The sequence below is a fragment of the Pongo pygmaeus genome, chromosome 2 (assembly GCF_028885625.2).
Source record: "Pongo pygmaeus isolate AG05252 chromosome 2, NHGRI_mPonPyg2-v2.0_pri, whole genome shotgun sequence".
NCBI lineage: Eukaryota > Metazoa > Chordata > Mammalia > Primates > Hominidae > Pongo > Pongo pygmaeus.
Window position 1 is genome coordinate 101,720,419 of NC_085930.1, and position 27,548 is coordinate 101,747,966.

Below are 27,548 nucleotides of genomic sequence, written 5' to 3' on the forward strand. Positions count from 1 at the left end.
TCCAAGACATCACAAAAGCTGAGGCTTATTGACCTGGTTTGGGTCTCATGCTCAGCCCTGAACCAATCATATGCATTAAGTGACCATATGCATCAAGTGTTCTGATATTCCTCTAAGCACCTGCACATCCTGGGTTGATGAGCCTGAGTGAGTCATGCCTCCATCATGCAGGAGCAACTACGTTGGTACCTTCTCTAAGGCTTCTCCATCCCATGGTTGTGGGATGGAGACAAAGGGTAATCATGATTTAGAAAAGCAAATGGATTGTCTGAGAACTGGCTGCTGAAATAATAATCTTTACCGGCCATTTACAGATCCAGAAAATTCAGTGAGTCCAAGAGGTGGAAGGAGACATGACATTAGCAGAGAGTAGACAGAGGGAAGCAGAAGCCAATGGGGAAAGATACTGAGGAGTGGAAGAGACAGAGTGAAAGACACATTATGAGAGGTAGGCAGAGATAGAGACAGGCAAAACCCCATAGAGAAAGAGAGCAGCATGCACCCATGAAGTGGAAGGGCAACAATAGACCCTGCCCCACCACGCTGTGCACACAGACACACTCACTCACACACTTGGGAACACTGCCAGAGAGAAACGATAACACAGAGAGACTGAGGCTGAGAACAACATGCCTATTGGGTATGAGGGATCTAGGGTGGTTGGCTGACAGACTCATTCAGGGATGGTGGGATAGTTGTTTCTAGGCAGTAGGATTTCAACTGTGCTGAAGCCACAGATCTAAGATCTGGATGGAATTGTGAATCGTGTATTCATTCATCAGATAAATGTTTATTAAAGCAACAAAAAGACAACCACCAACTAATTAAAATTATTGCAAGGGACTTGAATATACATTTGTCCAAAGATGGTATTCAAATGGAGACCATGCACCTAAGTCAGCATCATTTGTTATTAGGGAAATGCAAATCAAGCCCACAATTAAATATCACATCACACCAACTAGAATGGTTATAATTTTTTTAAAAAGAGAAAATAGTGAATGTTGGCAAGGATGTACAAAAATCAGAACCGTTGTACATTGCTGGAGGGAATGTAAAATGATGTAGCTGCTAGATATTCACAACAGGTTTATTCACAAGAGCCAAAGGTGCAAACATCCAAATGTCCATCAATGATGAATGGATTAGCAAAGTGTGGCATATCTATACAATGGAATATTACTCAGGATAAAAAGTAATAATATGTGCTACAACATGGATGAACCTTGGAAACATTATGTTCAGTGAAAGAAGCCAGACACAAAATATTGTATAATTCCATTTATGTGGAAAACCTAGAATAGGTAAATTCATGAAGACAGATGCAGACTGGGGGTTGCCAGGAGCTGGGGATAATGGAAAATGGTAGTTTAATGAATATGAGTGTATTAGTCCGTTTTCACACTGCTGATAAACACATACCTGAGATTGGGCAATTTATAAAAGGAGGAGGTTTGTTGGACTTACAGTTCCACATGGCTGGGGAGGCCTCACAATCATAGCAGAAGGTAAGGAGGAGCAAGTCACATCTTACATGGATGGCAGCAGGCAAAGAGAGAGCTTGTGCAGAGAAACTCCCGTTTTTAAAACCATCAGATCCGTGAGACCCATTTACTGTCACAAGAACAGCATGGAAAAGACCCACCCCCATGATTCAATCATCTCTCACCAGGTTCCTCCCACAACACGTGGGAATTATGGGAGCTACAAGATGAGATTTGGGTGGGGACACAGAGTCAAACCATATCAATGGGATTTTCTTTTACTGTGATAAAAATGTCTGAGAACTTTATAGAGACAGTGGTTGCTTAACACTGTGAATCTCCTAAATACCATCAAATTGTTAATTTTAGTTTAGTGGTTAATCTTACCTGGTTAATCTAAAAATGATTAGTCTTATGTTACATGAAGATCACTTCAAATTTACAGACCACACACACATACACACACACACACTTCTTGTTTTTTTTTTTTTTTTGAGACAGGGTCTCACTCTGTCCTCCAGGCTGGAGTGCAGTGGCATGATCTTGCGTCACTGCAACCTCCACCTCCCAGGTTCAAGTGATTCTCCTGCCTCAGGCTCCTGAGTAGCTGGGATTACAGGCACGTGCCATCACGCCTGGCTAATTTTTGCATTTTTAGTAGAGGCGGGGTTTCTCCATGTTGGTCAGGCTGGTCTCGAACTCCTGACCTCATGATCCACCCATCTCGGCCTCCCAAAGTGCTGGGATTACAGGTGTGAGCCACCGCGCCCGGCCCCGCTGCCTGTTTTTTTAATTAGTCAGGTGTGGCCACAAGCGGAGACAAAAAGAAACTCAAGAAAACTAAGTTTATTACACTCACAGGACCTGGTTCTTACAGTGGGCGGCATGCCATGCAGGGTGACAAGGGAAGCTCCAGGCTTTGGTCAGGTGGCCGAGGAAGAAGCAAGGGGAGATATGAAGTCATGGTCTAAATTGAGTTTCTGAGGGAAGGCAAGGCAGGGCAGGGTAAAGCATTTAGGGTTGGCTGGTTGGCATAATGTGGTGAGTTCTAAGCTGTAGAGGTGGTCCCTAGTGTTCTGGTACCTGCCCAGGAATAATTAAGGGAGAGGAATATTGCCTCCTGGGGTGTAAGAGCCAGATGCAGGAGGTCTGCTCTGGATTGGGTAGTTTGGATATCTAAATATATACAGATTGAGTACTCCTAATCTAAAAATTCAAACCCCAAAATGCTACTAAATAGGAAGTTTTTTGTGTGCCAAAATGAAGCTCAAAGACAATGCTGTTGGAGAATTTTGGATTTTGATTTTCAGATGAGGGATGCTGAATATGTAAGTAAAAAGTAAATATTCCAACATCCCCCAAAATCTGAACTCTGAAGCTACTCTGCTCCTAAGCATTTCAGATAAGGATACTGAACCTGTACATATGTGTAGATACATAGAGAGAGAACCATCATGTTCCAAGCCCCATTCTAGGTCCTGGGAACCCAGCACTGACCCCAGAATCCTGCTCTCCTGGAGGCCACATTCTAGAAGGAGAAAGAAAATAGACAATCGGGTAAGACAAACTCAAGTAGTGATGAGGACTTTGAAAACAGAAAGGTAGACTGAGGAGCTGGAGAGGGCGCCTTTGCATAGAAACAAACCTGCATGGAGTGGGAGCTCCATCCAGAAGCCGACGGCCCTAGGAGAGCAGGCAGCGGGGCAAAGTTCTCAGATGGAACACGCTTGGGATAGTTGCTAAATAGCAGAGCAGCCAGGGAGGACATAAAGAGGATGAGATGGCCAGGGCCAGACTATGCAGGGTTATGTAGACCCAGAGAGAGTTTTTGAACTTGCTCTAAGTGTTAAGGGAAGACGCTGTAGGATTAAGAGCAAAGGATGGCACGAGCCTCCATACTGCATGGCCACAGGGGGCGCCATTACACACACCACAGCAGGAACCAGTCCCCCTGGAGCTGGCCTTCTTGGTGGCTCTGCAACCCCAACCCTCTCGCCTATGGCCGACATTGCTAATCTCTCACAAGCCCTGCTCCTCCAGCATGGGGCTGTCACATCCTTCTCCCCACAGGACCCCAGACAAGCCAGCTGACTCCTCAGAGCTGACCTGTGAGATGCCAGGTACCCGTCCTCATTTCCCTGACCCTTTGCTGAGACAAAGATCTCTCGGAGTTTGCTTAATAGAGAACTAGGGACACATAGTTGGAGCAGACCTGGTCAGTTCTTTATTGGGAAGGGGATGCAGTCTGTAATTCGGCAAATCTGTGATCCCAGGAAGATGTCAAGCTCAAGGCTCAGCTGGCTTGTTGTGAGCTCGTAGCTGCCGTGGAAAAAGCCACGGGTATGGCAACTTCTCCAGCGCCAATAGAACTGGATGATGCGGACAGCGTTGAGCAAACGACAGTAACGCTGGCGGACACGCCACATGCGGACCCAGGACTGCAGCCTGACTGCTGCCCATAGCTGCCGTGCACAGAGCTCCAGCGCCGCCCGTCTCCTCTTCGCCTGCAGCCTTGCCAGCACCTGCCTCCACCAGCACTGAATGATCAAAGCTCTGAGGGTCGCGTGCAGTAGTGTGCGTCGCACCAGCGTGCCCCGCCACCAGGCCTGGATCTTTGTGGAGGCCAGTTCAATGTCACCAGGTGGCTTCTTTAGTGGGGAGGGGTGCAATGGAAAGGAAGGACAATCAGGAAACATTATCACACGTCAGTCAGCCCCAGGGTGTGAGAGGAAGGGGCCTTGATCCTCTATGAGGAATGGCCCCTTCCTCTAAAGTTCATGAATGGGACAAGAGCTGGACCTAGGAGACCTGATAAGTGTCCACCCTCTGCTACCCACAGGTTAATGGACATGGTCACCTCACCTTGACCTCTGAGTCTCAATGTCCCCAACTGCAAAATGGAGGTACACTGCCTTGGCTACCTCACTTGAATTTCCATTGACCTTGTCAGCCAGTCTAGAGCAAGGACACTGTGTTCAAGAGGTTAAAGTGTTACCATGTTCCACCTGGGCTGGACCACCTACCTGACATCCATGACCCTTCCCTTCAGATCCTCCCACCAGCTGGCGTCCTTTGCTGGTCCTGCCCTCTTCTCCCCAACTCCAGCTCAAATCCACAACCTGCTCTCTCCCTCTGTCACGTCATAGTATTAAAACTTTCCCCATTCCACACAGTTTGGGATCTTTCTCATTTATTTCTCACTTTGACCTCTTTTGGCTTTCATACCTTAAACTTCAGTTACCATACACACACATACACACATTTGCACACAGACATGCACACACACACAAATTTTAGACTTAGATTGATTTCCCTTTATTTGGCCATGCATTATCCAAACAGTGCTCATCACTCTTGAACTTTGCATGATCTTGTCCCCACATTTCAGGGTTTATCTGCCCTGAAACCAAATCTCCATATCTCAGTCACCCACCTTTTTCAGGCTGTCAAGGGAATGGGAGAAGAAGATATCTCAGGATGAGTCAATTGCTGATCATCCCTGCTCTGTGTATGGCAATTATTTGTCCTGGTTGCTTGGGATATTTTTAGTTATGATGCTTATTCCTGAGAAATAATAGCACCACCTTCCACAAATGTATCCTGGTTTGGGCTATAAATTCCATGATCATCCCAAGCTATGGGCCACAGAGAAGATAACCATCACTGCTGGGTGATGAGGGTCAGAGAAGTTGCATGTCAGGGGGTCTCTCCCAAAATTAAGGGCCTGCTGTGACCTACCTTTGTTTGCGGTGGAAGAAGATGTTCTTGCGTCTTATTCCTTTCCTTCTTCAGTTTCTGTTTCATCAATATGTTTTCTTCATCATCATTCATTACACTGTTTTTCAACTGTCCAGGCTTCTGCAATCAAGTTAAAGAGGGGAGGTGTGGGTAGGTCGCTCTTTGTGGAACTCAGTGCCAAGTCCACCAAATCTTCAATCTCCTATCTTACCCAGAGACCCGAGACACAGGGCTTGCATCTTGATTAACTGTGGGAATTCACCTTCCCCTGCCTGCAACTTTGGGTGAACTGGCTGTCTTTCACACCACAGCGAATGCCCATGATTTGGAGGTAGTTGGTTCAACCTCCTCAGATCTGCAGTCCCCTAAATTGCCCATGGTTAGGGGCTAGATGACTCCATCATGCTTCTGTGTACTCCTCTAGCCACATATGTGACAGGAAGAGTGGAGGAGGGGAGAATGATACTGATATAAGGGCACCTATGACTCTGGTTACACAGTCTGGTTGATAAAAACATAAAATTGAGGCAACTTAAATCTCCATCAATAGAAAATTCAATCACATGAATTTCAAATCGGTCAAACAATAGAGCCAAATAAGAATGACAAAGAATGAGTTTGCAGCAAAATTCTTAATCAGGTGCTTCAGAAAAGAAAGTTTATGTATGGCTAAGAAGCACACAAAAAGATGCTCAACATCATTAGTCATGGGGAAAATAATAACGGGAACCCAAATGAGATACCCTTAGGCATCCTAGAGAATGGCTGAAAAATAAGGACAGTACTAAATATTGGCAGGGACACAGAATGGCTGGATCTCTTATAGACTGCTGGTGGAAAGGTGTAAAATAGTAGAACCACTTTTGAAAATGGTTTGGCACTTCCTAATGAAGTTCAACATGCATCTGCCCTATAATTCAGCAGTTCACTCCTAAAAGTTTGCAGATAAAAAATGAAAACACATGTCTACAAAATATATGTGCATAAATGTTCATAGCAGCTTTATTGAAATAAGTCAGAACTGGAAACTGCCCAAATGTCCACTAACAGGAGACTAGACAAAAAATTAGTGATATATTCATATAATATAATAATGCACAGTAATAAAAATAATTACATTCATAAAGAGTATACTATGTGTGCATCTCAGAAACATTAAGCTAAATGAAAGAAGCTAGATGTCTAGACGCCGTGGCTCGTGCCTGTAATCCCAGCATTTTGGGAGGCCGAGGCAGGTGGATCACCTGAGGTCAGGAGTTCGAGACCAGCCTGACAAACATGGTGAAACCCCGTCTCTACTAAAAATACAAAAAATTAGCCTGGCGTGGTGGTGGGTGCCTGTAATCCCAGCTACTCAGGAGGCTGAGGCAGGAGAATCGCTTGAACCCAGGAGGCAGAGGTTGCAGTGAGCCGAGATTGTGCCATTGCACTCTAGCCTTGGCAACAGAGCAGGATTCCATCTCAAAAAGAAAGAAGCTAGACATAAAGGAGTACCTACAAGATGATTCCACTTATATAGAATTATAAAACAGACAAAGCTAATATACAGGTAAGATAAATAAGAATGGAGTTTACATTTAGTGTAGGGACACAAGGCATGTTGCTTGCAAACAGCACAAAGAAGGAGGAATGTGCTGTCTCTTGTTTTGGGTGGTGGTTTCTGGGGAATGTAGGATTGCAAAAATTCATTAAGCTGACCATTTAATGAAACCACAAAGAATAACTTTGTGCTGTCTGTACTGTAATGGAAGAGTACAAGTGAAACAAATGGAACTGAAGGATAATATGTTCCCTGTCATTTATAACACATGCATATAAATACCCATGATTTGGAGGTAGTGCATGTGTTATAAATGTTTTCTTGTAGTAGTTTCATCGTTTGAGGTCTTAGATTTAAGTTTTTAATCCATTTTGTTCTGAAATTAAAAGATGATATACCTAGAGATGGGTTTTGGTTTTTCTAACCATTCAATGTTATGTCTAACCATTCAACGTGTTGGGCACTGGCTTAGTCTTTTAGTTTAAAATTTCACACCATTTACCTCTGGGAAACTTTTTTGCATTAGTTTTTTAATAATTTCAATCCCTTAATTTTCTTAATTTTCTACTTTTAGAAATCCTATTAGTTAGCTCACAGCATGATCTTCTAATTTCCTAATAGTTTCTATGCTATCTTCCCTCTCTTTGTCTTTTTGTTCTACTTTCTGGAAGATTTTCTGTTTCTGAAAGGGTCTTTACCACCCTCTGAATAGTGTTTTCTTTTAGGGCACACTGCTCTTCCATCACTGATTTGTTATCATCTCTATGGGACTAACAATATTAGTTATAGTCATTAGTGCTTTTTTTTAAACAAAAACAAAAACATTTTCCCTTCTGTCCCCAATAACATTTAAGCCCCTTCCTTCTGTTTTAGATTTGGTCTTAATCTTTCATTTGAGAAGCTTTTTACCAATGTTAGTGATCCTTGGTTGGCTCTCCATGTATCAGATTGGGACACTAATAATTCAGTGGGAGGCTCCGTGTCCATGGGTGGGGCTTCTTATCTGGGGCTATTCAGTATAGGGTGCTGAGGCAGAGTGTTGGGTTTGGTGTCAGTGAGGGGCCCCAAACATCTGTATTCATTAGTTTATTTCTTTGTAGCTTGTGGCAGGTTGCGCTGGTGGCCCTATATTTCTATCTTTTGCTACGGAATTTTGTGATTTCTCCCTGTAAGGGGATGGGATATATCTTCCTGTGCCTTGGGTTTGGCTATGTGACTTGCTCTGGCCAATAGAATACTGTGGGAGGATGACATGCAAGTTCTGGGCTTGGCTTTCAGAGGTTTGCTCATTTACATTTGCCTCTTGCATTCTGCTATTACCAAGAGTAGAACATACCCAGGGAACCCCCCAGTAGGTGCAGGGTGGCAAACATGGAGCTGAGCTTCCCCAGTCAAGCCACGCTGGCTGCTTGCTTACTGTTGCTTGATGCTGAGTTTTACAGTTGTTGGTTAGGCTGCATTAGTGCAGCAATCATTGACTGAATCCCCAGAGCCAGATTCCCAGAGAAGAATCCCAGAACCTTAGGTCAGAGAGTAGGAGAACAAACCTCCCTGCAGGAAGCTAAGTTGGCACAGAGGGCTGAAGCCTTTCTATGCAGCCTGCACACTCTCCTGTGCTCTCTCTAGTTTTAGTATGGCCCTTCACCCCTGCCATTAGCTATGCTATGCCTGAATTCTGTTGACTCCAGATGCTCTCTGGTTCAACTTGTCCAGGAAATAAACTTGTGTTCTGCCAGAATGGGAAAGGAACTGTTGCCTGGCTGTATGCATGAAGAGGACAATGAGGCGGACCCAATAAATTCTTTTTTTTTTTTTGAGACGGAGTTTCACTCTTGTTGCCCAGGCTGGAGTGCAATGGCGTGATCTCGCCTCACTGCAACCTCTGCCGCCTGGATTTAAGTGATTCTCCTGCCTCAGCCTCCTGAGTAGCTGGGATTACAGTCATGCGCCACCACGCCCAGCTAATTTTGTATTTTTAGTAGAGATGGGGTTTCTCCATGTTGGTCAGGTTGGTCTCGAACTCCCGGCCTTAGGTGATCTGCCTATCTGCCTGCCTCGGCCTCCCAAAGTGCTGGGATTACAGGTATGAGCCACTGAGCCTGGCCACCCAACAAATTCTTAAGCAAATTTTTTTTTTTTTTGAGACGGGCTCTCACTCTGTTGCCCAGACTGGAGTGCGGTGGCGAGATCTCGGCTCACTGCAACCTCCTCCTACCAGGCTCGAACGAGTCTCCTGCCTCAGCCTTCTGAGTAGCTGGGATTACAGGCATGCACCACTGCTGCTGGCTATTTTTTTTTTTTAATATTTAGTAGAGATGGGGTTTCATCATGTTGGCCAGACTGGTCTTGAACTCCTGACCTCAAATGATCCATCTGCCTCGGCCTCCCAAAGTTCTGGGAATACAGGCATGAACCACGGCACCCAGACTTAAGGAAATGTTTATATCCCACCTTAGGTCTTACTACCTTGTGCCTCAATTTCACACTAATTGCTTTGTAACACATTTTAATGTCAGTGAGCATGTTTCAACTCCTTTTCTCTTTTTTCACAAATTGACTTAACTAATCGTGGACATTTGCTCTATGGTATTATTTTTTGCACTAATGTGTCAAGTTCCCATAAGTCATAAGAAGATTTCAATAGAATCAGCTTTAATTTTGTTAGTGGAATATGATTTTAATAGATTACCTTGGAGATAACTGACAGCCTTACACTATTGACAATTTTTTGAATGACTATAGCATAGCTCTCCATTTATTCAGGTTTCCTTTTATGTCCTTCTAAGCTGTGGGCAAACTGGAACCAGAAATGTCAAGAATACGCCCTTAAAGAGAAAGAGTATGAATTTCCCCTTCTTTTTTCCCTGCTGCTACATTGTCAATGTAATTATTGAATTTGTAGCACTCATTTTTGGATTATTGATGACCTTGGGAATGGAGGCAGTACATAGCAGAGTAACACGTTAGAAGGGGCCAAGACGTCTCAGCCTGTGGAGTGCCATACCAAGCCTGGACCACCTCTGCCAGACATACATGGGAAGGAGACACAATCGTCTCATTTAATGAAACCACTGTTTCTTTGATTATGCTAACATTCACAGTCACCTTCATCCAGATATAGCTATGCTCTACCCCAGTGGTTCTCAAAAGAGGGGGCCCCAGAATAGCAGCCACAGCATCACCTGGAAAATTGTTAGAAACACACATTCTGGGACCTTGATAACACTGAATGAGAAGTGCTAGGTGGGACCCAGTAATCTGCTTTACCAAGCCTTCCACAGGACTGTGGCGTGTGCTGAAAGTTGGGATGTGCTGCTCTTACTGTTTCCCTCTTAGTTCCCATACCTACAATAGGCTCTCTCCATGGGGAAATTGTCCACTTTCTTTAGGAGACAGAGATCAGAGGTTATCCTGGAAGTGAAGGCTACCACGCACTTGCTTTGTATAAGCAGAGGACAGGGCAAAAGAAGGGAAGGCCTTGACCAGCTCATCTATTCCTAATGGAGTTGTTTCATGAGTGGCTGATGAGTGCGCCTGGCTCCCTGCTGCTGACTTGTTGAATTAGGCAAAGTGTAAAATCCCAAATAAGGTTCATGGGTAACTAACTCATGTTCCATTCACCCTCTAGCCATTCTGATTCTGGGTGTGAGCTGATTTATCCATTAAACCACAGAAGCTTCCCTTTCACTACTCTCCTCAGTATCAGAGGCATGTTATGGTCTTCTGTTTGTATTAGTTGAGAGATAATTCCATGTTTACTGTCAAGAACTCCCTAGGTATACTCTCTGTTGAGATTCTGATTCAAAAACCAGTGTTTGAAAACCACTTCCTCAAAAGTTGCTCACATAAAATTAAACTCTCCTTTAGGTGTTTAATAATCTTTTAAGGTGCCCTACTCTTTTGCTATCTGTCTTGGCAAACTGAGTTGAGTGAAAACCGGGGTTTCTTGACTCACCGACCAAAGATTTCCTATAGTAGAGCTCATAATAGCTCAGGCATGGCTGTGTTAAAAGACAAATTTAGGACAAATTGTATTTAAAGTTCTAATTGGCTTTCTTTTGTGATTTCAGAATTGGGCACTACCTCATTCTATAAAATAGAAGAGTGTTAAGATGAGCTGAGCAGAGGTGTTGGCTTTATAGGCAGAAAAGGGCTGAAAACAGCAGAAACAGGAAACAAAATGGGGATAGTTGTTTGAAAGTTACTTTCCTTATTGGGTTAAAACAGAGGGAACTTCTTTATCATGCTCACTTAGGTAAACTTGTTTCCTTCTGATTGATTGCTGTAAATCTGGATTTTTTTGAAAACTGGCCCATTTCAGATTTCAGTCTGATTTCATAGCACCTAGTATGAGTGACTCCATTCTAGTTTGGGCTAATGTGCTGGGACCTAGTGCAGGAGGCTAGTCCAAAGCAATGGCCTCGTTGTTTAGCAATTTCCCCTTTTGTTCAGACTCTTGCCTACCTGAGAGTCTGACTAAAACTTAGGGCATCAGTGCTACTCTCAGGAGCCATCACTTTGGGTTTTTGGTCTCAACATGTCATTCATAGGTTAATGTGTCCTTGTTTTCATGGTTTCCTTGAGTTTTCATCATTCCAGATGGAGAGAGACCATTTAGCATTTGGCAGATGGCTGCATGTGAACATTTAAGACCTTTTGAGAGAGTGCAGCACACCAGGGACAGTACTATTATGACTATCAGGAGGATAATACCAAGTGTTTGGAGTATGCTCCTCATCCAGGCTTCCCATGAGTCAACCCAACTAAAATTTAGTAGATAAAGAATAAGCCAGACCAGAAACCTACTACTTTTAACAAAGAAGCCTTCTCTTTAATGTTGTTTTGCAACTGAGTCTAACAGTTAATGTGCAACAAGAAGTGTTAGCAACTGCACAGTTACCTCTTTGATCAGCCAGTAGGTAGCCATTCCATAATCTAGAATCCCATGACCATGCAAAATTAAAACAGGGAGTGAGAACAGGTGATTCTAGAAGTATGACTCTATAAAAAGGACCACCAGTACAGTCTGAACAGTCGTGGTAGGAATGCCTCTAAAGTTAGCCACTGTGTGGACTAAAGGATCTCTTAGGTCATGTAAAGATTTGGGTTTGGCATAACAGATCTAAACTCAGCCAAATTATCCACAGAAGCTACTGATTGTGAAATTCTAATGACAGCAACATTCTGTCATGTGAAAGAGGTAAGCATAAGCAAGGAAAACATGAAAGGGATGAGTCTCATGATGGGCTGTCTTGTTCTGACTTCTTGAGAAAAGCTGCCCATAGCATGAAGTCATCAACTTATTCTGCTTTGCAGTTTGAATGTCTCTGGGTATAACACTGGGTGTTTCAATGACCTGTCTGAGTGGTCCACACATCAGGCATGAGGCTTGTCCAAGTTGTCCATCCTCAGCTTACAGGACTTCATGAGCAAAGCAGTTTCTGCCCTTAGTTGAAGAGTGTATTAGTCCATTCTTACACTGCTATAGAGAACTACCTGTGACTGGGTAATTTATGAGGAAAAGAGGTTTAAGTGACTCACAGTTCCACAGGCTCTACAGAAGGCATGGCTGGGGAGGCCTCAAGAAACTTACAATCATTGCGGAAGGATGAAGTGTAAGCAAGCACCTCTTCACATGACAGCCAGACAGAGAGCAAAGGGGGAAACACAACACACTTTTAAACAACCAGATTGCATGATAACTCATTCACTCTCATGAGAACAGCATGGGGAAAGCCTGCCTCCATGGTTCAATCACCTCCCACCAGGTCCCTCCACCAACACATGGGGATTACAATCCAACATGAGATTTAGGTGGGGGCACAGAGCCAAACCATATTATTCTTCCCCTAGGCCTTACCAAATCTCATGTCCTTCTCATATTTCAAAACACAATCTTGCCTTCCCAACATTCCCCCAAAGTCTTAACTCATTCCAGCATTAACTCAATAATCCACAGTCCAATGTTTCATCTGAGACAAGGTAAGTCCATTCTGCCTATAAGCCTGTAAAATCAAAAACAAGTTTGTTACTTCCAAGATAACAATGGAGGCACAGGCATTCGGTAAATGCTCCTGTTCCAAATGGGAGAAATTGGCAAAAACAAAGGGGTTACAGACCCTATAAAAGTCTGAAATCCAACTGGGCTGTCATTAAATCTTAAAGCTCCAAAATAATCATTTTTGACTCTATGTCTCTATCCAGGGCATGCTGATGCAAGGGATGGACTCCCAAGGCCTTGGGCAGCTGTGTTCCTGTGGCTCTGCAGGGTACATCTCCCTTTGGCTGCTTTCATGGCCTGACGTTGAGTGCCTGTGCCTTTTCCAGGTGAACAGTGAAAGCTGTCAGTGGATCTACCATTTTGGGGTCTGGAGGATGGTGGCCCTCTTCTCACAGCTCCACTAGGCAGTGCTCCAGTGGGGACTCTGTTTGGGGGCTCTGACCCCACATTTCCCCCCTACACTGCCCTAGTAGAAGTTCTCCATCAGAGCTCCACCCCTGCAGCAGACTTCTGCCAGGACATCCAGGCATGTCCATGTATCCTCTGAAATCCAGGCAGAGGCTCCAAAGCCTCAACTCTTGCCTTCTGCACACTCTCAGGCCCAACACCACATGGAAGCCATCAAGGCTTTGGGTATGCCCCATCTGAAGCCATGGCCTGAGCTGTACCTTGGTCCCTTTTAATGATGGCTGGAGCTGGAGTGGCTGGGATGCAGGGTACCATGTCCTGAGGCTACACAGACAAGCTGGACCCTGCGCCTTGCCAAAGAAACCATTTTTCCCTCCTAGGTCTCCAGGCCTGTGATGGGAAGGGCTGCCATGAGTGTTTGTGAAATGCCCTTGAGGCATTTTCCCCATTGTCTTGGCTATTATATTCAGCTCCTCTTATGTGAATTCTGCAGCCTTGAATTCCTCACCAGAAAAATGGGTTTTTCTTTTCTACCACATGGTCAGGCTACAAACTTTCCAACTTTTATGCTCTGCTTCCCTTTTAAATATAAGTTGCAATTTCAGACTGTCTCTTTCTTTATGCATATGAGCATAGACATTTAGAAACAGCCAGGTCACCTCTTGAATGCTTTGCTGCTTAGAAATTTCTTATGCCAGATACCCTAAATCATCGCTCTAAGAACTATGAAGTTCATAGTTCTTCAGATATCTAGGGCAGGGGTAAAATGCTGCCAGTCTCTTTGCTAAAGGATAGCAAAAATGAGCTTTACTCCAGTTCCCAATAAGTTCCTCATCTCCATCTGAGACCACCTCAGCCTGGACTTCACTGTCAATATCACTATCAGCATTTTGGTCCCAACCATTCAACAAGTCTCTAGGAAGTTCCAAACTTTCCCGCATCTTCCTGTCTTCTTCTGAGCCCTCCCAAACTGTTCCAACCTCTGCTTATTACTCAGTTCCAAAGCTGCTTCCACATTTTCAGGTATCTTTATAGCAGTACCCCACTCTTGGTACCAATCTTCTGTATTAGCCTGGTCTCACATTGCTATAAAGAACTACCAGAGACTGGCTAATTTATTTTTTTAAAAAAGAGGTTTAATTGACTCACAGTTCCACAGGCATAACAGGAAGCATAACTGAGAGGCCTCAGGAAACTTACAACCTTGGCAGAAAGCGAAGGGGAAGCAAGCACCTTCTTCACAAAACAGCAGGAGAGAGAGAGAGAGAGCAAGAGGGGAAGTGCCACATACTTTTAAACCATTAGGTTTTGTGAGAACTCTCTTACTAGCACAAAAACAGCATGGGGGAAATTCGCCCCCAGGATCCAATCACTTCCCATCAGGTTGCTCCCTCAACATTGGGAATTCCAATTCAAGGTGAGATTTGGGTGGGGATATAGAACCAAACCGTATCAGCCAGCTTGACCACACATGATATTTGTCTTTCAAAATTTCGTTTTCACAAACCTTCTACAAATTTGTTATATCCATTTAGTTTGTCCTATACTCTTCCTATTTCTATTTGTGGAATAACTAGTCACTCACTTTAGGACAAAAATTACTGTCTTTTTTTCTTACCTCTTACCTTATAACTTCCTTTATAAGACATCTTATTTTCGTCACATACAGAATTGTTTCTTTTATTCTCTAGTTTTAGTTAGCACATATTAATTGGAATTTAAATCCTAGTATTCTTAATTTTTGATGAAAACTAATAAGCCTTGTGAACTGTTTTATATCAGCATTCTGTAGATGAGCAGCATTTTCATAATTTCTAGAGACACGTTTCCTTGTAATATAATTTTTCAGGTTTATTAACAGACCCAAATATATTTACCTTCTCTATACCACGTAAAAACTAGATGCCAAAGTATATAAACTTTAAATTTATGTTCAGTAATTAATGTTTTAATATTTTAACTTTCTTAGAAATGACTCAGCCATTAAATAAATATTTATTACTTAATTTAACATAACTTTTAGATTTCAAGTTACTAAAGATATTTTTGAAACTGTAAATTTTTATCCTGCTTACATTTACCTAATTCACTCCTAGCAATTGTTCAAATTGCTCATTAAACAAAGCTAGCCATTAAAGGAGTTCATGAAATGCCACCCCAAAATATGCTGCTTTGGTATACTGATTACTTCAAGCTGAAGGCACTTGAAAAACAGCAACATTCAAAAGGAGACTTTCTCTGAATTCCCCTTATCTGCCTAAAGACAGATCCTCCAAAAGGAACTCAATTATTTTCAATCCTCTCCCTGGGAAGATTAACTCCTATGACAGGAGTGGAGACTAGATGTCAACACCAAACTCAGACAAACTTTGTCACAAATCATCATCTATTCTTTTAAGGGCTCACTCGTCTTTAAAAAAATCATTTGCTCTGAAGATATCTCTCTTCTTTACCCTATGAACATTTTACCCATGTTATAAATAAACTTTCAGTGCCACAAAAGAAATAGCACTTGAGCATAAATTTTCTCAGCAAGGCAATTTACTTCTATAGAAGGGTGCATCTCACAGATGGAGCAATGGGGAGAGCACACCTGAACAAGGGGAGGGGAAGGGGTTCTTATTCCTGATGCAGGTAGCCCCTACTGCTGTGTCATTCCCCTGTTGGCTAGGGTTGGACTGCACAGTCTTAAGCTAATTCCAATGGACTATTTTAAAGAGAGCAGGGGTATGAGCTGGAGTGGCGAGGTGAGTAGTTTGATGGGGAGGACGCTTACAGAACAGGTGACTCAGGATGACTCAGGTCAGAGCAAGTGACCAGGGGTGACTCAGGATGGAGCAGGTGATAGAGGCTAGGAATGGGTTGTTTACTGAAACTAGGGGCAAGGAGATGAAGCAAACAAAGAAGCTAAACTTTAAAATGAAGAACAAAGAACAGAGGAGCTGAACATAGTGATACATTGGTTCTTTGGGGAGGATCTCAGAACTCATTGTACTTAACAATTTACAGGCTAAAACCTTTGAAGAGGAATTTATTATATCCTACACCTACTCCAGCATGGGGTTGAATCAAAGAATCTTTGCCCTATTGTCAATTCTTATCTTGATTTACCTATCTGGTCATTGCCCTAAGCATGTCAGATCAGATTTCTCGTTGTAATCTTTGACTTCTGGTTTTTAAATTTTTCCAAACTGGAATAAGTAGAGCACACTGAATTGGGGTTCTGTAATGTTAGGGGACCAGCAGAGAGTCCCTCTGGCCCATACAATCTCTGGTATATTAAACCTTCATTTTAACTTTATCAATGTTCATTTTATTTATTCCATTTTTAATAATCATTTAAAGTTTTTCTACCATGAACTTTCATTTTCATAGGGCTGACCCTTAGGTAAAACAAGGAAGAAAACTTACATACCAAAGTCACAAAACTTAGATCTCAAGTTTAAATACTGTTATTTGTCAAAACAAGGAATGATATAGGTAGAAAGTTCAGTTAAGACAAGGCAGTCAGCAAACGTGAGGCTTGTTATGTAGATTTATGCCAAGGCTTTCTCTCATTACAAAAATTTTTAGTAATTTTCCTTTATAGGTATAAATTTTTACAAGAGTTTCATTTTTGCATTTAAAATTTTTATTTGTATAAATTTATGGAGTACAAGTATAATTTTACTACATACATAGATTGCATAGTGGTGATGTCAGGGCTTTTAGGCTATCCATCACCTGAATAATGTACATTATACCTATTAAGTAATTTGTATTATTATTTTTTTAATTTCATTATTTACATTTTTTTCTTTATTTCTTCAAAAAAAAAAATGAGATACATGTGCAGAACGTGCAGGTTTGTTACATAGGTATATGTGTGCCATACTGGTTTGCTGGACCTATTGACCCATCCTCTAAGTTCACTCCCCTCACACCCCCATCCTCAACAGGCCCTGGTGTGTGTTGTTTCTCTGTGTCCATGTGTTCTCTATGTTCAACTCCCACTTATAAGTGAGAACATGCTGTGTTTGGTTTTCTATTCCTGTGTTAGTTTCTATTCCTGTGTTAGTTCCTGAGGATGATGACTTCCAGCTATTAAGTAATTTTTCATCATACACCTCCTCCCACTCTCTCACTCTCTGTCTATCATTCTACACTCTACATCTATGTGTACCTTTTGTTTAGCTCTCACTTATAAGCAAGAACATGCAGTATTTGTCTTTCTGTTTCTGACTTGTTTTACTAACTCACCTCCAGTTCCATCCATGTTGCTACAAAAGACCTGATTTCATTCTTTTTTAGGGCTGAATAGTATTCTATTGCATATATAAACATGTTTTTTAATCCAATCATCTGTGGATAGACACTTAGGTTGATTCCCTATCTTTGCTATTGTGAATAGTGCTACAATAGAGATAGAGGAACAGGTATCTTTTTGATATTAATGATTTCTTTTTCTTTGAGTAGATACCAGTAGTGGGATTGCTGAATCATATGGTAGTTCTATTTTTCGTTCTTTGAGAAATCTCCATACTGTTTTCCATAGAGGTTGTGCTAATTTACATCCCCACCAACAGGGTGTTAAGAGTTCACTTTTCCCTGCATCCTCATCAACATTTGTTATTTTTATTTATATAATAGTCTTTCTGACATATGTAAGATGGTATCTCATTGTGGTTCTAATGTGCATTTGTCTGATGATTAGCGATATTGAGCATTTTTTCATATGCCTATTGGCCATTTGTATGTCATCTTTAAAAAAAAGTCAGCTGGGCACGGTGGCTCATGCCTGTAATCCCAGCACTTTGGGAGGTGGAGACAGGCAGATCACGAGGTCAGGAGATCGAGGCCATCTTGGCTAATATGGTGAAACCCCGTCTCTATTAAAAATACAAAAAATTAGCCGGGCCTCGTGGCGGGTGCCTGTAGTCCCAGCTACTCGGGAGGCTGAGGCAGGAGAATGACATAAACCCAGGAGGTGGAGCTTGTAGTGAGCCGAGATTGCGCCACTGCACTCCAGCCTGGGCGACACAGCGAGACTCCGTCTCAAAAAAAAAAAGTCTATTCATGTCCTTTGCCCACTTTTTAATGGGATTATTTGGGTTGTTTGCTGTGAGTTATTGAGTTCCTTGTTTCAAAATAACTAGCTGGGCCAGGTATGGTGGCTGACACCTGTAATCCCAGCACTTTGGGAGGCTGAGGCAGGAGGATCACTTGAATCCAGGAGTTCAAGACTGGCTGGGCAACATAGTAAGATACCATTGCTACAAAAAATAAAAAAATTAGCTGTGCATGGTGGCGCACACCTATAGTCCCAGTGACTCATGAGGTGGATGTGAGAGGATCACTTGAGCCCAGGAGGTCAAGGCTGTGTAGTGAGCCATGATCATGCCACTGCACTCCAGCCTGGGTGACAGAGCAAGACCCTGTCTCTAAAAAAAATTTTTTTTTTTGAAATAAAAATAACCAACTCAATGCCAGGAAAGAATGCACTGGAGACTAATTTAGATAGCCAGCTTTTTAATTTAGCTTCTGTTTCTTAACTAGATTACTAAGTACAGGGCAAAGCCCACTAGTAATAGAGCAGACAAAGCATTTCTTCTCCTTCTCCTTCTCCTTGTCCTTCCCCTTCTCCTTCCTACTCCTCCTCCTCCTCCTCCTCCTACTTCTCCTTCTCCTCCTCCTCCTCCTCCCTTCTTCTCCTTCTTCCTTTTCTTCTTTTGAGACAGGGTCTCGCTCTGTCACCCAGGCTGGAGTGCAGTGGCACGATCTCAGCTCACTGCAACCTCCACCTCCAGGGCTCAAGCAATCCTCCCACCTCAGCCTCCTAAGCAGCTGGGACTACAGGCACACACCACCATGCCCAACTAATTTTTGTATTTTTTTTTTAGAGAGACAGGGTTTCATCATGTTGCCTAGACTGGCCTCAGACTCCTGGGTTCAAGTTAACTGCCCGCCTCAGCCTCCCAAAGTGTTGGGATTACAGGCGTGAGCCACTGTGCCCAGCCCAGACACAGCATTTTCTATGCCTGGACTCATCACAGATAACTATAAACTCAAGAATCTTGTCAGGGCATATTGGTGGTTAAAGAAGCATACATGGTGACCTGAGGGTTTAACTCTTATAAATATTTTTTTCTAGCTTTCTTTTCGTCTTTGAGGTGGGATGGTAACTAATTGAAAAGGTTAGCATATTCCAATTTTCTTATCAATTAGTTACTTAAGCTTTTCCTTTTCCTTTGGTAAGGAGTCTTTTAAAAAAGGCAATTAAAAAAATCGTTTTGGAAGCTTCTGCACATAATTAAAATAGACATCCCTGGTGGGCCTAATTTGGGAGCCCTTATTTTTAAATGCACTTCTTAGATGAACAGTCTTGTTTATCTAGAACATTCTACAAATGGCCATTATAATTCCAAATTATTTTTAATAAGATTTCATTGTTTCTGTAAGTATAATCATGCATCGTTTAATGATGGGAATACATTCTAAACCATCACTAGGTGATTTCCTCATTGTGCGAACACCATACTACTTACACAAACCTATAGCCTACACCTATGCTGTGGGATACAACTTATATCCCCTAGGCTACAAACCTATATAGCCTGTTACCATACTGAATACTGTAGGCAATTATAACACAATGATAGGTGTTTGTGTATCTAAACATAGAAAAGGTACAGTAAAAATATGGTATAAAAGATTTTAAATGGTAGACCTGTATAGGGCACTAACCATAAATGGAGATTGCAGGACTCAAAGTTGTTCTAGGTCAGTGAGTTAGTGAGTGGTGAGTGAATGTGAAGGCCTAAGACATTATCATATACTGCTATAGATGACGTTAACACTGTACATGTGGGCTAGACTGAATTTATTTTAAAATTTTCTTTATTCAATAATAAATTGACCTTAGCTTAATGTAACATTTTTACTTTAAAAACATATTAATTTTTTAAACTTTTTGACCCATAATAACACAGCTTAGAACATAAACATACTATATAGCTGTACAAAAATATATTCTTTATATACTTATCCTATTAGCTTTTTTCTATTAAAATTTTTTTTTGTACTTTTAAAACTTTTTTGCTGAATATTAGGGAACAAACATACATTAGCCTAGGCCTACACAAGTTCAGGATCATCCATATCACTATCTTCCACCTCCACATCTTGTCCTTCTGGAACATCTTTAGGTAAAAAACATGCATGGAGCTGTCACCTCCTAAGATTACAATGCCTTCTTTTGGAAGGACCTGCCCGAAGGACCTCCTGAGGCTGTTCTACAGTTAATTTTTTTCTAATAAGTACGAGTACACTATAAAATAATGATAAAAGGTATAGTAAAGGTTGGCACAGTGGCTTACGCCTATAATCCCAGCACTTTAGGAGGCTGAGTTGGGTGGATGGCTTGAGCTCAGGAGTTTGAGAGCAGCCTGGACAACATGGCAAAACCTCATCTCATCTCTACAAAAAATACAAAAATTAGCTGGGTGTGGCAGTGCACACATGTAGTCCCAGCTACTTGGGGGACTGAGGCAGGAGGATTACTTGAGCCTGGAAGTTCAAGGCTGCAGGGAGCCATGATCATGCCCCTATATTTCAGCCTGGGTGACAGAATAAGACCCTGTCTCAAAAAAAAAAAAAAAAGTAAATACATAAACCAGTCATATAGTTGTTTATTGTCATTATCAAGTATTATGTACTGTTCATAACTATATATGCTATACTTTTATACAATTGGCAGTGCAACAGGTTTACACCAGCATCAACACAAACACATGAGCCATACATTGTGCTATGATGTAACAATGGCTACATCACCAGGCAATAGGAATTTTCAGCTCCATTTTAATTTTAAGGGACTGCAATGATATCTGCAGTCCATCATTGACCAAAATATTAGGTAACACATGGCTGATATGCAGCTTCTGGAGCCACAGTACTTTTTTTTTTTTTTTTTTTGAGACGGAGTCTTGCTCTGTCTCCCAGGCTGGAGTGCAGTGGCGCGATCTCGGCTCACTACGAGCTCCGCCTCCTGGGTTCACGCCATTCTCCTGCCTCAGCCTCCCCAGTAGCTGGGACTACAGGTGCCCGCCACCACACCCGGCTAATTTTTTATATTTTTAGTAGAGACGGGGTTTCACCGTGTTAGCCAGGATGGTCTTGATCTCCTGACCTCGTAATCCGCCCGCCTCGGCCTCCCAAAGTGCTGGGATTACAGGCGTGAGCCACCGCACCCGGCCTGGAGCCACAATACTTTTAAATGTAAAAGGCAGGCAGAGCCAAAAGGTGGAGTAATCAGTTCTTTAGAAGTTAAGGATCTCATTTTTACATGAAATCTTGGGTCTCAGAGCCAAAATAAAAGTCTAAGAGGTGAACACCAAGGGGTTGGGTCATGAGATGTTTCTAAAGTGTTCCTCATTGCACAGAAATTTTCTTGAGGCTGGTGCATGACCAAGTGTCAAAATAACACATTTCATGACTCAGCTTATTCTTTTTCTGGAGGCTTTTTAGCTGTTGGGGCCCACTTACCAACTTTTAGATGCCTGACTCATGCTCACCAGTCAAGTTGTGCTTTGGGTCTGAGATCCCCGTAACCAACTTCCCTTACTTTAGCAGGCAAGAAAAAAAATAAACAGGAGAAAACCCAAATCTTTGCAAATTCTGAAAGCCAGAGTTATATTCCTCATGCAGTAACAGCCACTTACTGCAACCACCTTCAATTATCTCTAAAATCCCAGGGAGGTCATGTGCCCTCTCATGGCACCAACTAACCCTTGACATCCCATGGTCATGCACTCTCTCCCAGCACAAAGCAACACTGAATTAAAAGCAAAAAACAAAAGAAAAGAAAAAAAAAAACACAGGGGTTGGGACTCACTGCAAAGACAGCAGAGTCAGAACCGAAGAGGAACTTTACTTAAAATCCTTGGGGCTCCATGAGGAAGACAGGGGACCTCAGAAAGCTTCAGTGGTGCCTCCCCTGTGTTCCTCAGGCATCTCAGGGTCATCAGAAGTCCCCTCTCAGTCCCTTCAGAGGTTGCCAGAAACCATCAAAAGACAAAATTACAACAAACTTAAATATGTAATTGGCTTTTATTTGCGATTCTAGAATCAGGCAACACTTTTCTTTATGAAAAAAATGAGCGTTCCCATGAGCTGAGAAAAGGGCATTGGTGCCCATCAATGATAGACTGGATAAAGATAATGTGGTACATACACACCATAAAATACTATGCAGCCATAAGAAGAAATGAGATCATGTTCTTTGCAGGGACATGGATGGAGCTGGAAGCCATTGTCCTCAGCAAACTAACGCAGGAACAGAAAACCAAACACCACACATTCTCACTTACAAGTGGGAGCTGAACAATGAGAACACATGGACACAGGGAAGGGAACAACACACATTGGGGGCTGTGGGGAAGGGCGGTGGGGAGAGAGAGCATCAGGATAAATAGCTAATCGATGCGGGGCTTAATACCTAGGTGATGGGTTGATAGGTGCAACAAACTACCACAGTACATGTTTACCTATGTAACAAACCTGCACATCCTGCACAGGTGTCTCAGAACTTAAAATAAAATTAATTTTTTAAAAAAGATGAAGAGCTTAGGACTGGCCAGTTTGAATAATCTGTTGAGTTCTAAATGATAGAGGTGGTCCATAGTTGCCTGTTACCTGCTTGGGGATAACTAAGGCAGGAGAATGTTGCCTCCTGGAATGTAAGGGCCAGAGTCAGGAGGTCTGGCTCTGGATTGGGTAGTTTGCACATCTATTTAGATCTATGTACAATTTGAATAACCCTAAATCTGAAAATTCAAACCTCAAATGCTGCAAAATCCAAAGTTCATTGAGTGCTGACATGAAGTTCAAAGGATGTGCTCATTGGAGCATTTTGAGTTCAGATTTTCAGATTAGGGATGCTGCATCAGTACATACAATGCAAATATTCCCAAATCCCCCAAAATCAAAAATCAGCAACACTTCGAACCCAAGCATTTCAGATAAGAGATGCTTGACCTGTCCGTATACATATAAACAGAGAATCACTGTGTGCCAGGCCCTGTTCTAGGTCCTGGACACAGCTCTGATCCCAGAGTCCTACTCTCCTGGAGGCCACACTCTAGAGGGGAAAAGAAAATAAGCTAATAATCAGGTAACACAACCTCAGGTAGTGATGAGGACTTTGAAAACAGTAAGGCAGACTGAGGAGCTGGAGAGGGCGCCTTTGCACAGAGACAAACCTGCATGGAGTGGGAGCTCCATCCAGAAGCCGACGGCCCTAGGAGAGCAGGCAGCAGGGCAAAGTTCTCAGATGGAACATGCTTGGGATAGTTGCTAAATAGCAGAGCAGCCAGGGAGGACATAAAGAGGATGAGATGGCCAGAGCCAGACTATGCAGGGTTATGTAGACCCAGAGAGAGTTTTTGAACTTGCTCTAAGTGTTAAGGGAAGACGCTGTAGGATTAAGAGCAAAGGATGGCACGAGCCTCCATACTGCATGGCCACAGGGGGCGCCATTACACACACCACAGCAGGAACCAGTCCCCCTGGAGCTGGCCTTCTTGGTGGCTCTGCAACCCCAACCCTCTCGCCTATGGCCGACATTGCTAATCTCTCACAAGCCCTGCTCCTCCAGCATGGGGCTGTGACATCCTTCTCCCCACAGGACCCCAGACAAGCCGGCTGACTCCTCAGAGCTGACCTGTGAGATGCCAGGTACCTGTCCTCATTTCCCTGACCCTTTGCTGAGACAAAGATCTCTCGGAGTTTGCTTAATAGAGAACTAGGGACACATAGTTGGAGCAGACCTGGTCAGTTCTTTATTGGGAAGGGGATGCAGTCTGTAATTCGGCAAATCTGTGATCCCAGGAAGATGTCAAGCTCAAGGCTCAGCTGGCTTGTTGTGAGCTCGTAGCTGCCATGGAAAAAGCGATGGGTATGGCAACTTCTCCAGCGCCAATAGAACTGGATGATGTGGACAGCATTGAACAAACGACAGTAACGCTGGCGGACATGCCACATGCGGACCCAGGACTGCAGCCTGACTGCTGCCCATAGCTGCCGCGCGCAGAGCTCCAGCGCTACCCGCTGCCTCTTCGCCTGCAGCCTTGCCAGCACCTGCCTCCACCAGCACTGAATGATCAAAGCTCTGAGGGTCGCGTGCAGTAGTGTGCATCGCACCAGTGTGCCCCACCACCAGGACTGGATCTTTTTTGCTGCCAGTACCTTGTCAGTGGGGGGCTTCATTTGGAGAAGGAGGAGAGGTTGCAAGAAAAGAAAGAAAAGTCAGGACGTTTTCCTCACAAACATCAGCCCCAGCAGGTGAGAGGAAGCGGCCGGGTACTCTACAATGGCCCTTTCCTGTCAAGTTCAGGAGCACTGGGCAGGGCAACACCTAACCCAGGAGACCAGATTGTACCACCTCTGCCACCCACAGGCCAATGGACATGGCCACCTCACCTTCACCTCTGAATCTCAATGTTCCCATCTGTAAAATGGGGGTACGCCTGTCCTAGCTACCTTGCCCAGGTTTTTGCAAAACTTGTTGGCCAGTCTAGAGCAAGGACACTGTGATGTAGGGTCAAAGTGTTAACACATTTCACCTAGGCCTGACCATCTCCTGAGACCCATGACCCATCCCTTCAGACCTCTCCCACCTGCCAGAGAAGTACGTCCTTTGCTGGCCCTGCCCTCTTATTTCTAATTCCAAGTGAAATCCACAACCTGCTCTTTCCTGCTGTCACGTCATAGTAGTCAAAGTTTCCCTGCTCCACACAGTTTGGAGTCTTTTTCATCTACTTCTTACTTTCACTTCTTTTAACACACTTTTTCTTGTTAAAACTTCTTTTAACTTCAGCTTACCTACACATAAGTGGACTCATGTGCACACTCCCCCACATCCCACCCAATTCAAGACTTGTGTTTCCCTTTACATGGCCATGCATTCCCCAAACACAGCCCTCACCATGCCATGCTCCAATGTTGCATGTCTGCTTTCCACTTTTCAGGGTTTCTCTTTCCTACATCCAAGTCTCCATGCTTCAGTCACCCACCTTTCCCAGACTTGTAAGGAAATGGGAGAAGATAGCCCAGGATGAGTCAATCTCTATTTATTGCAGCTTTGAATACAACAACTATGTCCTTGTTGGCCTGGGATATTCTTGGTTTATGGTGGTTGTTCCTGAGTAAGGATTAATAGCAACACCTTTCACTCACAAATGTTTCCTAGTTTGGACAAGAAACTCCATAATTAACCAATTCTATGAGCCACAGAGAAGACAACCACCACTACTGGGTGGCATGGGTCAGAGATGTTGCGGGTGCAGGGTCTCTTCCAACCTTGAGGGCCTACTCTGACTTACCTTTGGTTTTGGAGGAGGAGGTATTTTCTCCCGCTCCATTTGTCTCAACAGTGTGGTTTCATCATCTTCCCTTATGCTTTGGCGAACATGGCCATCCTTCTGTAATCAGATTTTAAAGAGGAGAAGTGTGGGTAGGTAGTTCTTTGTAGAAGTCAGGGCACGCTCCCTCACTGTGACTGAATCCCCTGTGTCTGTCCTGCCTGCAGGATACCCAGTTTTCAGCCAAATTCACCACATCCTTAACCTCTTGGCTTTCCCAGAGACCCAGACACAGGGCTTGCATCCTGATTAACTGTGGGAATTCACCTCCCCCTGCCTGCATCTTTGAATGGATTGGTTGTCTCTTACAAAACATTGAATGCCCATGACTTGCACGTAGTTGGTTCAACCCCTTCAAGTCTGCAATCCCCTTTAGTGCCCATGATTAAAGGCTAGAGGTCTCCATTATACTCAGGTCTGTACTTCTCTAGCCACCACTGTGGCAGGAAGTGTGAAGGAAGAGAGAGTGTGATGATGTCATAAGGGCATCTATGACTCTGGCATCAGAATGGCTTCCAACCGCTGAGTCTTTTCCAGTGAATATGTGGAACTCTTGTCCATTCTTTTTTGCAGATGTGGCCACAATTTGACTACAAAAGCAAGCCACTGGAAATACTGGCTAATTAGCACTAAGAGGTATATAGTTAGTGCTTTCAATCTAGTTGATAAAAACAAAAATGGAGACAACCTAAACCTCCATCAAATACAAAATTCAGTCACATGGATTTCAGTTCAATGAAACAATTGAGCCATATAAGCATAAGAAAGAATGAATTAGCAGCAAAATTCTCAAACAGATGCTTCAGAAGAGGAGATTTAGGAATGGCTAAGAAGCACATGAAAATATGCCCAATATCAATAGTCATGAGGGAAATAAAAACGAGAACCAAAATGAGATACCCCTAGACACCCTAAGAGAATGGCTAACATAAGAAATCTGACAGTACTAAATCCTGGCAGAGATTCAGAATGGGTAGATCTCTTATACACTGCTGATAAAAAGGTGTGAAACCGCAGAACCACTTTGGAAAATGGTTTGGCACTTCCTAATGAAGTTCAACATGCACCCGCCCTATAACTCAGTAGTTTCAGTCCTAAAATTTGCAAATGAAAAATGAAAACAAATTGTACAAAGACATGTGTATGGATATTCATAGCAGCTTTATTCAAATAGATCAGAACTGGAAACAACCCAAATGTCCACCAACAGGTGACTAGACAAAAATTTCGTGATATATTAGTATAATGAAGTAATAGTAACAAAAATGAATATATTCATACACAGAATAACATAGATGACTCTCAGAAACTTGATGCTAAATGAAAGAAGCTAGACTACCTACAGGTTCTTCCATTTATATAAAATTCTAAAACAAGTAAAACTAACAGGTAAAATGAACCACAGTAGAAAATGAATCAGATGAATTCCTAGATATAGGGGTTTTGCCTGCAAACAGCACATGGAAAAAAGGGGAATGTGCTATATCTTGTTTTTGGTGATGGTTACTAAGGAATATGGAATTGTGAGAATTCATCAAACCGAGCACTTAATGAAACCACAGAAAAGAACTTTGTTCTCTCTGTACTGATATGGAGTACAAGTGAAACAAATTAAGTTGATGGACAAATACTTATAAGCATATCATAAAAGTACTATGAAAATGAGGGAATTAGGAAGACATACACAACCAAAATTTATCAATGATTATCTTTGATGAGGCTAGTAGAATTGGAGGGACAGGGCATACTCCCTCACTGTGGCTGAATCCCCTGTGTCTGTCCTGTCTGCAGGGCACCCGGTTGTCAGCCTCCTGGGAGAGCAGGGCACACACTGAGGATACCTTTGAGGCCCGAGCTAAGGTACAAATGTCTTGCCTGTTCTCCTGTCACAGTCAGAAGATGAGTCAGCACAGCCACTGCAGAAGCCGGCACCATCTCTGCCTGATCCCGACCACTGAAAAGCCACCTGGTGCCGCAGG

The 27,548-nt window shown here is 43.0% G+C and overlaps 1 protein-coding gene across 6 annotated transcripts; it reads right to left on the reverse strand.

Annotated features, from left to right (window-relative positions):
- Positions 1 to 3,685: 3,685 nt before the first annotated feature.
- LOC129034129 (IQ domain-containing protein F5-like) lies at positions 3,686 to 26,047 on the reverse strand. 6 transcript variants are annotated; one of them, XM_054483711.2, is made up of 5 exons: positions 25,879 to 25,917; positions 25,531 to 25,629; positions 12,623 to 12,767; positions 5,223 to 5,342; positions 3,686 to 4,132 (listed from the first exon to the last, which is right to left on the reverse strand). In XM_054483711.2, exons 4-5 carry the CDS (start codon positions 5,313 to 5,315, stop codon positions 3,701 to 3,703), a joined length of 525 nt encoding a protein of 174 aa, XP_054339686.1. In that variant the 5' UTR covers positions 5,316 to 5,342; positions 12,623 to 12,767; positions 25,531 to 25,629; positions 25,879 to 25,917; the 3' UTR covers positions 3,686 to 3,700. The 6 variants fall into 6 exon arrangements, with proteins under 6 accessions (XP_054339686.1, XP_054339684.1, XP_063518008.1 ...); XM_054483709.1 differs by lacking the exon at positions 12,623 to 12,767 and having other exon boundaries at positions 25,879 to 26,047; XM_063661938.1 differs by lacking the exons at positions 12,623 to 12,767; positions 25,531 to 25,629; positions 25,879 to 25,917 and adding an exon at positions 5,502 to 5,560 and having other exon boundaries at positions 5,223 to 5,424.
- Positions 26,048 to 27,548: the final 1,501 nt, after the last annotated feature.

Coding starts and splice junctions, on each gene's coding strand:
- LOC129034129 (XM_054483709.1), bottom strand. Junction 5,343..25,530: donor CTCCTCCTCCAAAACCAAAG/GTAAGTCAGAGT, acceptor ACTTGATTGCAG/AAGCCTGGACAGTTGAAAAA. Junction 4,133..5,222: donor TTCTTCCACCGCAAACAAAG/GTAGGTCACAGC, acceptor TCCCCACTAAAG/AAGCCACCTGGTGACATTGA.